Source organism: Microcaecilia unicolor, chromosome 1 (assembly GCF_901765095.1).
Source record: "Microcaecilia unicolor chromosome 1, aMicUni1.1, whole genome shotgun sequence".
NCBI lineage: Eukaryota > Metazoa > Chordata > Amphibia > Gymnophiona > Siphonopidae > Microcaecilia > Microcaecilia unicolor.
Genome location: NC_044031.1, coordinates 302,123,421 through 302,136,289, shown reverse-complemented (window position 1 = coordinate 302,136,289; position 12,869 = coordinate 302,123,421). Strand labels below are relative to the sequence as shown.

General features: G+C 43.3%; 1 protein-coding gene across 1 annotated transcript in view; it reads left to right on the top strand.

Moving 5' to 3' along the window:
• The window catches only part of LOC115476511 (extracellular calcium-sensing receptor-like), a 115,611-nt gene that overhangs the window by 67,346 nt on the left and 35,396 nt on the right, over positions 1–12,869 (top strand). Inside the window, exons 3-4 of the mRNA XM_030212958.1 lie at positions 1,531–1,739; positions 7,278–7,572. Coding sequence (XP_030068818.1) covers positions 1,531–1,739; positions 7,278–7,572 — 504 coding nt within the window. The remainder of the gene's footprint in view (positions 1–1,530; positions 1,740–7,277; positions 7,573–12,869) is intronic.

Below are 12,869 nucleotides of genomic sequence, written 5' to 3'. Positions count from 1 at the left end.
CCTTCCTTAGACCTCTAAATTGAGGGGGGAGTGATAGAATCAGAGAAGTTACAGGAAATAAAAATCAACATTGTTACCAGGTAAAAGCTGCTATTACTCCAGGTTATAAATCATTTCAACTGTTTCGCTTCTAGGAATGATTTCAGTTGTTCCGGTGAAAAGAAAGTATATTTAGTTTGACCTAACTTAACCACACATTTTGCTGGATATGCCAAGAAAAAAGAACCTCCAATATCAATTGTTCTCTGTTTCAAAATAAGAAAAGCTTTTCTTTTTTGTTGTGTCTGTTTGGTTACGTCTGGAAAAATCCAGACCTTAGAACCACAAAATTGAGCCTTAGCATTACGAAAATACAATCTTAATATATTATTATAGTCTTGTTCAAAGACAAGAGAAATCAATAATGTGGCTCTATCAAGTATTGTTTCAGAGGATTGTTCCAAAATGTCAGAAATATCTTGAAAATCTGAAATGATATTTTCTGTTCCTCGCATCTCCCCTTTTGGTTTAGGAATGAAGTAAATTTTATTCACCGGAGGAATAGCTTCCAGGGGAATTTTGAGGATCTCATTTAGATATCTTCTGAATGTTTCTATCGGAGTTGCCCCCGAAAGCTTAGGAAAATTTAACAGACGGAGATTAAGCCGTCTGTTATAATTCTCTAATTGTTCAATTTTTCTTCTTATGTCCATATTGTCTTTAATAAACATAGTCTTAAATTCCTTAAATGATTCAACTTCTTTACCAAGATCAGAAACTTGCTTTGTTAAATTATCTTTGAGAGAGTCAACGTTAACTTTTAGCTCTTCCAGCTTGGCATTTAGATTTAACACATCACCTGAGGTTTTTTGTAGTGTGGAGTTCATCAGGTTCAACATCACCCCAATCGATTCCAATGTCACCTCCGGATTTTTTGCTGAGGAAAGATAAACTCCCTCAGACATCAGCGTCGACTTTTCCATGCCTGGGTCCTCGCTGGTTACCCCTGCCGATACACTTCCGGAATCGGCGGGGTTTCCCTCCAGGGACGCCGTCGACGCTGGACACGGAGGAGTCCGAAGTGTTGATGGTGGTGAAAGAGAGGTTTCCTCTCCCAGCGGGGATCGCGCTTCTCCGGGAACTCCCGCGACGGGATCCTCCTCCCTATGGAACCTGGAGAAACCGGTGAAGTAGCGCTCGAGAGACGCTTGGACCGGGGAAGACGTCGAGGTAGGCTGAGGATCTAACTTTAGCTTCCCCTTTCTTTTAGAATGAGGCATTATTAGAAATAGGAATAAGTTTTTCTCTCCAAACGCTCAGAGCTCTCTATCATTCAACTGGTTAGGCAGCCATCTTGACACGCCCCCGCCATCCAGTCCTCTCTACTCTAATAGACATGGGGCTATTAATTCCATATTGTTCCACCAGAACTTCTATCTGATGTCTTCAGAGGATTATTTGGGTTTTTAGTTTGGTTTGGGGGAAGAGGTTCATCTTTTGTTGTTGCTGCTGGTTTGCTTTTATTAACCCATTTATATCCTCTGGTTTTAGAAGATGAGTCTGTGTTTGGTGGAAATCCTTGTGATCCTCGTCACTGATTTTCTTGAAGTGGTGCCTGGATGCCAACTATCCATGTTCCATCCCCAGGCCTATTCCTACGAAGGAGATGTTGTCTTTGGTGGGATTGTTCCTGTCCATGCAAAATCTGTTAAATCCTTACAAACCTTCAGAACCTGGCCTCTGTATAGGGTTTGTGAAAAGTAAGTTTCTCACTCTTTTGTTTTATTTTCCTTTTGCTGGATATTGTAAAGGCTACAAGTTAACTCTCTGGAAGGAGTTGTGTTCCACATATATACATCTTTACTTCCAGTACTCTCTAGATAGGAATAAGAGGTTTTCAGCATGACCATTACACTACTTCAACAAGTCAGTCAATTTCCAGATTTCCTTATTAGTAATTCTTGGTCTCTGTTTTGCTTTGAATGATGTTGGGTTTAGAATGTGTTGAGGTAGGGGATTGGTAGGTAATGGGTGTGCAGTATGTTGGTATTGATGTGTGGACACTGAGAGCAGTTATATTCTGTAACCTGTGAGCAACTATAGTTCCTGTACTTCCCAGCAGTGGCGAAGCTGGGGGGGGCGCAGGGGGAGCGGTTGCTCCTTAAACAGATTTTTAGAAAAAATGGCGCCTATGCGCCACATGCAATATTTTTCTCTACCCCCCCCCCCCCCACGTCTTGCATCTGTTCTCCTGTCTCTTCTGCCCGTTCTCTCCCGTCCGCGTGTTTTTTTTTTTACTGCCCTGAAGTCTCCTCCCTCTGGCACCGGCGATTGACACAGTCAGCCCTTTGTCAGCATCAGGGCCTCTCCTCAGGAGCGTCCCACCTCTGCGTAAAACAGGAAGTTGCATTAGAGTAGGCAGGATGCGCCTGAGGAGAGGCCTCGACGCTGGCAGAAGGCTGACAGTGAATCACCGGTGACGGAGGGAGGACGCTTCAGGGCAGTGAAAATAACCATGCAGATGGTAGACAGCGGGCTGAAGAGAGGGAGAAAGATGTAAGACCCGGGTGGGGGGGGGGGGGGGGGGGAGTGGAGAAAGGAGAAAAAGCTGCCCAAGGAAGTTTAATAGACAGGAATGGAAGTGAGCCATCTAGTCTACTGTAAGCAAGGAAGCCAGTTTGGTTAATTTGTTTCTACTCCCCTGCGCAGCCATCAATGCCATTCAGTCAAAACAAAGCAAGCCAAACGTATGAGCTGCTGTATCCATGCTGGCGTTCTTTATTGTTGGTCCATCTGTAACAAGTCTAAAGTTGCTTCAGTTAGATAGGCAGTGCCTTAAAAGCTGGACGAGAAAAGTAGTAACAATTGAATATCCCTAAAACAGCTTCAAAAATTATTGTAGATGGTAGAAACTGCAATTATAAACTCCATAGTTTGATTTTTTCTTCACTGTGCTTCTATACAATACAAATATCCAGATTTCAGTGAGGATATCCTGTTTTCTGATGGGTTCATCATTTTAACTGTTGTTGTAATCTGCCATGGGAAGATAGAATATATTGAAATTAAGTGGAAGTAGAATTAAACTCTCCTTTCATTGGGGCACATGGAATCACATCTTCATCTGTTTTGTAGTTTACCTTTTAGGTACACAAATGGATTATTCTGTTTTGAACATGTTTCAGGGGCAAGTGGTTTTATAAGTCAAAATAAAAATAAATATTTATTTTTCATGCAGATCTCTTTTGGTTAAACATAAATGGGCTATAAGCCCCTAATGCAGTCCATTGTTTTTTTTTTTTTTAATATTTTGTTCTTGTGATGACTTATACTGTGCCAAAACTAAAAACTCTCTATTTGGTCGATAGTAAAAGGAATACTATCCACCCTAAAAAGTTGTTTTGTGGCTGTGCATGAGGAATTATGATACTGAATAAATAAATGTATGTTAGCGTTCCTAGTCATGCATCCTACATTTATATAATCCTTTCAAGAAATCCAGTTAGTCATTTAACATTAGTGGAACATATAGAGGCATGGTATAGTCGCATTTTTAATATGGTAATACTAGGGCCCAATTAAGGAACAGGTTATTTTTAGTTAGTCTTCACTGGACCAAACTTGCTTTCCTTGTGCCATTACTATCTAGCAGGATATGCAGTGTCTTAAAAGGTGGAGGATAAAGGTGGGTTAGGGCTGTTATGGTGTGGTAAGTTTTCAGTATAAGTTTTGAGTGTCTTTTTGCAGGGGTTTGTGTTATTTCACAAAGTGTCTAGCCCTATTTGAAAGTAGGCTCTGGGGCAAGGGCCACTTTTGGTGGCCCTTGTAACCCAATATAAATATGCTCAAGACTAGTGTTCTTCACATCCTGTAGAATCACAACACAAACGTCCATCTGATTTAAACAAGGTGTCTAGCAGTGGAAGGAATGTGTGTGCTGTTCCTGAGGTGATGGTCACGATTTGAATATTTTTACTTTGTAATTACGAAGATAGGTTGCCTACTCTGGCCAGTCTAGGGATCTCTTCTGCGTCCTGCCTCCTGATGTAATTTACTGTTTCCTTGGAGGCAGGACACAACAGAGACAGCCTCCTGTCTCTGTCCCGCTACAGCCCCTGAGCAACAACACAGACACTGCTGTGTAGCTGACACCAACCAGCGCCTATTTTATAAAAGTCTGCTCCCCCTGAGATCAAAACCTGGCTACGCCTCTGCTTCCCAGGCACTATTCAGGTAGTGATAACATGTTTAGATAGTTTTATAATTGATCCTTATTCAGTTACCTGTTATTTGCCTGTTATTTTCCATCTGTTTTTATGGTTCACTGTTCAATATTTTTATGACAATAAACCTTTTTCAGTTTATTAACTCTGCTTGTCTGGAGTAACTAAGAATCCTGGTGGTTTGTGTGTTGGATATGTGAGTGCTTTCTAGGAACTGTGGGACTACTGGGAGTGTGGCCCCAGTAACATAGAAATCACTGGGAATAACTTGAGAGCAGGAGACTTGCCCTGAGGAGGTTGGGACCCAGTCAGTGGGAGGAGGGTGCTAGTGTAGAGCACATGCCCAGGTGCAGGAGGACCTGAGCTGTGCTGTGGATAGACCCTCTAAGTGGCTGCATGGTTAGCCCCAGGCGGGTAGCTAGGCGTTTTGTGACACTAGCGCACTGCTACCACTGTAAACCCTATGGCAGCTCAGAGTTGGCATTAGGCTTTACAGAGCATTGGGGAGGAATTGGAAGCCCTGTCCAGTATGCATCTGCATACTAGCAGGCCCCCCATCCCCCCAACAGAGGACCTGGACCCAAACCTGAAAAGAGACCCCCAACACAGAAGCCAGTGACACGGGGGCTGGAGTCCCCCTGCCTCCCCAACACAAGGGCAAAGGGGCTGGAGATCCAGTGGACATGGGCATCTCAGGGTGTTAAAGAAAGTTGTGCATAAAATTACAGAATAATGCCTACATTTGCTTAATTTGGGCGCCAGCATTAACACCAGGTTTCAGCAGGCGTAACTCCAGCATCAAAAGTTAGGTGTGGGATCCACACTAACCCCTGGATTCTATTTATTTAGATTTTGCTCACACTTTTTTCAGTAGTAGGTCAAGGTGAGTTACATTCAGGTACTCTGGATATTTCTCTGTCCCAGGAGGGCTCACAATCTAAGTTTGTACCTGAGGCAATGGAGGGTTAGGTGACTTGCCCAAGATCCCAAGGAGCAGCAGTGGGATTTGAACTGGCCACCCCTGGATTGCAAGACTGGTGCTTTAACCACTAGGCCACTCCTCCACTCTGCTCCATTCTAGAGATACATGCCAAAATCCAATCATATTCTGTAACAACGTGTGTAACTTAATTAGCTTAAGCCAATCAGTGTTGTTAACAGCACTTAAGAAGCAATAATGAACACTAATTGGCAATAATTAGAATTTGCAAGCATAACTTGCAAAGCATATTCTATAAAGCACTGCTCCTAAATTTTAATGTGCGCAGGCAAAAAGGGAGGTGGTTATGGGTGGGAAAATGGGCATTTCATGGGCATTCCAAAATGTATGCGCATCCTTTATAATAAAAAGCACCTCCAACGTTCTGAAGCTGACTCCGTGGCAGTGAAAGGTTGAAGGGTTCGTGCTACCTCTAACGCTGTATCCATCTCCTAAACTGACGTCACGTACTTCCAGATTCGTCACAAACAGCACTGACCAACCACAGGATAGCAGCACGAGGCACAACCTCAACATCTATAGCCTTCCCTTCCAGTTCGTTCCCTCAGAGTCCTGTCCTCACGGAAAGAGGAACTGATGTCAGCAGGTGGGACTCAGAGGGAAGGGAAGGCTACAGACAGGCAGGGCAGCCGCTTCGACGGAGCCGCTTCGACGGAGGTAAACAGGGGAACGAGGAGAATCTCTGGGTGGCTGGAGGGGGAGCAGGGGAGAGAGGACAATCGCTGGGTGCCTGGAAGGGGGGGGCAGGGGAGAGAGGACAATCGCAGGGTGGCTGGAGGGGGGCAGGGGAGATAGGACAATCACTGGGTGGCTGGAGGGGGGGCAGGGGAGAGGAGAATCGCAGGGTGGCTGGAAGGGGGCAGGGGAGAGAGGACAATCACTGGGTGACTGGAGGGGGCAGGGGAGAGAGGAGAATCGCAGGGTGGCTGGAGGGGGGCAGGGGAGAAAAGAGCATCAGTGGGTGGCTGGAGGGGGGCAAGGGAAAAAGGAGAATCACTGGGTGGCTGGAGGGGGAGCAGGGGACAGAGAAGACTCACTGGGTGGCTACAGGGAGGGCAGGGGACAGAGGAGAATCGCTGGGTGGCTGGAGGGAAAGCAGGGGACAGAGGAGAATCGCTGGGTGGCTGGAGGGGGGCAGGGGAGAGAGGAGACAAACTCGCACCCAGCGGTCTCACTCTCTCTCTGTCACACACACACACTCGCACATTCACTCTCTCTCTCTCTCACACACAGTCACTCTCACACATACAAACTCCGAGAAAAACCTTGCTAGCGCCCGTTTCATTTGTGTCAGAAACAGGCCTGTTTTACTAGTTGTTATAGAATATGGTCCTCTGCATCTAAATCTATGTGCCGCGATTTATGTTATGTTTTCATTGGTATAAATGGAGGAATGTAGTTTTAGGCACTAGGATATTAACTAAACGTATTCTATATACAGCGCCTAAATCTTAGTGCTGCTTATAGAATATACTTAGGTGGAAATGTTTTCCACACAGATTTTCTAGGCACCATATATAGTATCTAGCCCTAAGCACTGTTCTATATAAGGCACATACCCATTATACATAGGAGCCAACTTTTCAAAATTATTGGGGGTGCTAAGCCCAGTGGAAATAATCCTTCCTTGGATACATACAAGGAATATTCTCAATATTGGGGGTGCTCAAGCACCCACAGCACCCACAGAGTTGGCTCCTATGCCATTATAGAATAGCACTTAGCACTGATTTTTTTCAACACCCACATTTGGGTACTGTTTATAAAATTCTCTCCAATATGTATGACACTTATAGAGTTCTACACATATATTCAGTATCATCAACTACAAGTGTAGCACCACTGAATATGCATATTTTTTTAAAGCTGCAACCGGTGTTTTAAAAAAAACCCTGTCAGTATTGACCCGAATATTTTTGTGGATTTTTAAATTGTATTTTATAACTGGAAATGGTAAATAGTTCATATCTAAAAAAACATAAATCTCTATAGTGGAGTGTAAAGCACTAAGACCAAGATTTAGACCTTAAGAATGTTCTGTCATTAATCATCCTCCTATTTTTTTTTTTTTTTAGATTTTATATTGAAAAATACCAATCTGTACTTGCCATGGTTTTTGCCACTGAAGAAATCAACCAAAATTCCCAGCTATTACCAAATCTGACTCTAGGCTTTAAGATTTATGATTCCTGCTATTCAGAATCAGCTGCCATTGAGAGTACAATGGGCTTTTTATCCAGAAACCAAGGCATGGTGCCAAACTACATGTGTGGTCATGAGAAGGCCAAGCTAGCAGCAGTGGTGGGAGATTCGCCATCGTCGTCTTCAGTCTCCATGGCCAGAATCCTTGGCCTCAGCATGTTCCCACAGGTATGAGAAAAAGAACTGAATGTGGGATAAAAGAAAAGGAATAAAGAAAATAATTAGGGGATAAGGACTCGATTCACCCAAATTTAGGACCTACAGAAAGTATGGTCAAAAGCTGTTCTCTCATATAAACAAATACAAACATTCACATCCTATATATACAAAATTGCAACTCAGAGGCCAAGCAAGTAGGGTTAATTCTATAACAGGGTGCCTATCTTGAAAGTCCAAATAGGTACCTATTTTAAGCTTATTTTATTAATAGAAATCAAACAAAATAAAACATGGAAAAGAAAATAAGATGATACCTTTTTTATTGGACATAACTTAATACATTTCTTGATTAGCTTTCGAAGGTTACCCTTCTTTGTCAGATCGGAAATAAGCAAATGTGCTATCTGACAGTGTATATAAGTGAAAACATTCAAGCATTACTATGACAGTCTGACAGGGAGGGAGGGTGGGGGTGGGTAGGAGGTATGCATGGGGACATCAAAGCATATCATTGATATTCTAACAGGTTGGGTGTGGATAGGTGAGGGGAGGGGAGGGGTGATCAACAGAGACTTACAGCTTTATGGTGTATAATGGGCTAGGAAACCCAGATCATTGTTAAGTCCTTTCTGTTGGGTGTTAAAATATTCAATCATTCTGACTTCAAAGGTCTTATGTTCTTGTATGGTTTTAAAGTTACCTTTCAGGATTCTCACTGTGAAATCACTGGTACAGTGTCCTGGTCCTGTAAAATGCTGACCAACAGGGGTGGGAGCCCTACTGGCACCAGTATTGTTCATGTGATGTCTATGTAAATTGAATCTTGTCTTAAGCATCTGGCCTGTTTCTCCAATATAACATCCTTCGTTACATTTTTTACACTGAATGATATATACCACATTGGAAGATAAGCAAGTGAAAGATTCCTTTATGTTAAATATCTTTCCTTTGTGGATGACTGTGGATGTGGACTGTGGATGACGAAGAAGGGCAACCTTCGAAAGCTAATCAAGAAATGTATTAAGTTATGTCCAATAAAAAAGGTATCATCTTATTTTCTTTTCCATGTTTTATTTTGTTTGATTTCTATTGATAACCTTAAGAGTGGACTAACACGGCTACCACACTCCTCTGCTTAAGCTTATTTTATAAAGGTAAGATAAGGAGTATTGACCACCAAAGTGGAGGAACGAGGACCTCTACGCATGGAGCAGATCAAACAAAGGACTAATGTGGTCAACAAGACTCTTCCAAACACACCAGAACAACAGCTTGCACAGTTATCACAGCAATACACTGCATTGCTTGTGCTTTAAACTAAATAGTCTTTTTAATGACTGTATGCATTTTTATCATCTTCATGAAGCTTCTTAGTCACACTTGGGCATCTTATTTAAGTAAGACTCCTGAGGCAGGCATTCTGGCTGAAACATGGTGCCATATTGAGCCAATACATTGTATGAAATAAACTGAATATAACTTATACCGTTGTCCTGGTGTGTTTGGAAGAGTCTTGTTGACCCACATTACTCCTTTGTTTGACCGTAAAGATAAGCACCTATGTGTCTTTTTATAAAGTAGGCACTCAAACCAGTCCCTGTAGTGTTCAAATACTGACACACCAAGGACGTAGCCAGCATTGGATTTTTAGGGACATGCCCAGGGGGATTGGGGGGGCAATGCATTTCCTCCCCTCCTCAGTGCCGCCACATTAATCTTACCTTTGTTGACAGGGATGCCCAATCTCCACCAGCAGACAAAATTCACTGCCCGAACTGCCCAAGAAGGAACAAGTCAGCAGGCCCCTTTCTAGCTGTGTGTTGAGGCCACTTTTAGCACAGCAGTAAAATGGCTGCATTTTCTATTTTCCCATCAATGGCCACATGCTAATTTCCCAATTAGCGCATGGCCAATAGTACGTGATCTCTTACCGTCACCTATTTACTAGGTGGTAAGGGGTCATGCGCTAACCACACGCTAATTGGTTAGCAAATGGCGGTGCAACTGCACTTACCGATTAGCACTGGACACGCCTACTCTCTGCCTCAAACATGCCCCCCAGCACTATAAAAATATTTTCTATTTTTTTTTTAGCATGTGGAAAGTGTACACTGATCTGAAAACTACCGTGGGATGTCTGAGTGCATCTCACAGTAGTGGTTTTAAACTGCAGTAAGCACCAATTAGTGCTTACCACAGCTTAGTAAAAGGACTCCTTTATAATTTTTAGATATTAAAGTAATTAGATTGTGAATTCATTATTTTAAAAAGCCATTTTGGATGCCCAGATAAAATATATTCCACGCATCAAAAATGGTGAAAAAAAGGCCAAACAGTGGCCAGAGAGGCTTAATGGTAAGGTGAACGAGGCAGTAAAAAGTCCTTTTTACTAACCTTAGCGTGCCCTTGTGCTGGTTTTTCCAGCACACTGAGGCCATTTTTACCCCAGCAGTAAAATGGCCGAAATTCCATTTCTTGTATTAATGGCCATGCGCTAATCTTCCCTCACTTTCACCCATGTTGTTTCTACTTGACTTTTTGTGAAAGTTGTGAGGACCCCTCTTCTTTTTTTAATGCGTTAATCTTGCTATTAGTGCACAGCCATTTAAAAAATTACCGCATAAGCCCTTATCAACACCTGTTTTGTAGGCGGTAAAGGCTCATGCAGTAATCCTGCACTAACTAGTTAGTATGCGGTAATACATCCACACTGATTAGCACAGGAACACCTACTCTCTACCCACCATGCCCCCTCTAAGCAAAAATTATTTTTTAACATTTGATTATCACGCACACATTTTGGAGTTACTGCAGGACGCCTCAGCATGGCACACATTAGCACCACAGCTTAGTAAAAGGACCTCTTAAGAGGTAATTGTATAAATAAGGTGCTAACCTTTGTGATCTGATTATTGTGTAAATGAGTAGAATACTGGCATATATGCACTTATGTGTGCACATATGCATATAAATGCCAAAAATCCAGCTAAGGTCTATTTTGTAAATATGTACATATCTTACATAGAGCATATTTAACAGCTTAACATACACATGGGACTCTGGGCAGAGCATGGTCAGGACTCACACTGCAGTGACTGTCTCTCTTCATGTTTAACTGTACAGCGCTGCGTAAGTCTGGTAGCGCTTCAGAAATGTTGAGTAGTAGTAGTAGTAGTTATTCATATTACAAGTTAGATGCACATCTCCAGCTTTTAAGTGCAAGCACTTACCCCCCCTGCTCTATGGCTGGCATAAGTGCTCATACCTAAATTCTACACAAGTATCTAACCTGTTATGCTAATCAATATATATAAAAGGCGAGTGTCGTACTCACTCGCAAATGCGCAGTAGAGACCTTCTCTGCCCCGCCCCCGTGTCAATACGTGATGACGGGGGGCGGAACAGAGAGGGTCTGTACTGCGCATTTCTGAGGGAGGGACACCGCCGTCTAATGCTCCCCCCACCCGAGTCGCCGCCGCCATCCACCTTCTACCCGGTTGGGCCCTCGCTCCACTATTGAAACAGCGAGGGTCCGGGAATGCAGCACTGAGCTCTGCTGAGCTGCCGACATCGCCCTTCCTTCTTCTTCTCTGCCTCTGTCCCGCCCTCGGTGACGTTACATCACACGAGGGCGGGACAGGCAGAGAAGAAAAACAAAGGCCGACGTCGGCAGCTCAGCAGAGCTCAGTGCTGCGTTCCCGGACCCTCGCTGTTTCAATAGCGGAGCGAGGGCCCGGCCGGGTAGAAGGTGGGTGGTGACGGCTCGGGGGGGGGGCCCTTTCAACCCCCCCTTCCTATAATAGCCCGTTTTTACAGGCTCAAAGGCTAGTGTTCTATAAAGGAAAGGAAGTGCCTGCTTTCTTTTACGGAATATGCTCCAATCAGGCACCCTGGAGGCATCTATATTTAGGCACAATGTTAGAGAATTGCCTTTTGAAAGCCATCTTTCTGAAAATGGAAAACAAACCTAGCGCCCTGTTTACTAAGCCGTGCTAGAGGCACGCTAGTGTTTTTAGCGCGTGCTAAGCATTAGCACTTGCTAACCGTGTATATGCCTATAATATTCCTATGGACGTCTACATGGTTAGTGCGAGCTAATTTTAGAACACTCTAAAAATGCTAGTGCACCTTAGTAAACAGGGCCCCTAATGAAGAAAACAGAGATGAGTACAAGCACTGGCAAGACAGATGTAAAAAGTAATAAAGCAGGAAATTTGTTATAGAGGCAAGAACTTACACTAAATATTCTTTCAAAAAACCCATGTGGAAGTCAGTTGGATTTCTGGACAGCCAAGGGGAAAAATAAGTGCTCAGGGAGATTAAGGTAATAACAGAAAAACTAAGGGGCCCTTTTACTAAGCTGCGTTAGGCGCTAATGCGCACCTAATATAGGAAGCACTAAAGCATTTTATGTTAGTTTTGCCATCTGCACATGCTAACCTCCTGATTCTATAAACTGTGGCTAAAGTTCTGCGTTAACTGAAAAATACATTTGTATTCTCTTTAAGGCATGATTGCCACCTCTTAGACCAAGGGTGGACAACCTCAGTGGGCCTTTTACAAAGCTGTGCTAGCATTTTTGGCTCGCAGAGACGCCCATAGGAATATAATGAATATAAAATTGATAAATGAATACACACTAAATAATAATAATATATATACAGTGCAATCCGCTTAAGTGTAAGGGTCTGGGACCAAAGAAATACATGCAGTTAACTGGAGCGTGCACTTAACCGTTGTGACCCAAAGAAGCTTGACATCTGATAAACATATGTACAGTACTGTTTATTATACGTGCAGTATATAGTCTCCGTTAACTGACATTATACAGTCTCCGTTAACTGACGTTAGGCTTACTTGAAGTAATCAGACATAGTCCTCTGTACACACTTGTGTCTGTGAGTTCCATAGACTACGTCTGCCAGAAGGTAAAAACTGTCATAGCACTGACATCCAGTGGCCTCCAGATAGGCCTGCATGGTGATGAGACTCTCCAGCGCTCTTGCAAAAGTGACAGGAGGTTGTTGAATTTTGTCAGCATGTGCCTCGCTGCTCATTTCATCATCTGTTTCATCATCAGCCATTGCCTGCGTGTAAGTGCATATCTCGACATCAATGCTATCGTCAGCTGTTTGTAGATCGTAATCAACTGCTACGTAGTGATGAAACTCCTCTTCAGTAACACCGGCTGGGATGTCAATAGCCTGTTCATCTGACGTGTTTGCAACAGCTGCATCTGTTTCGTCCCTCTCCACATCCCTAACAAAGCTTGCCCACTTGTAGCAGTTCACAATGGTTGCCTGTGT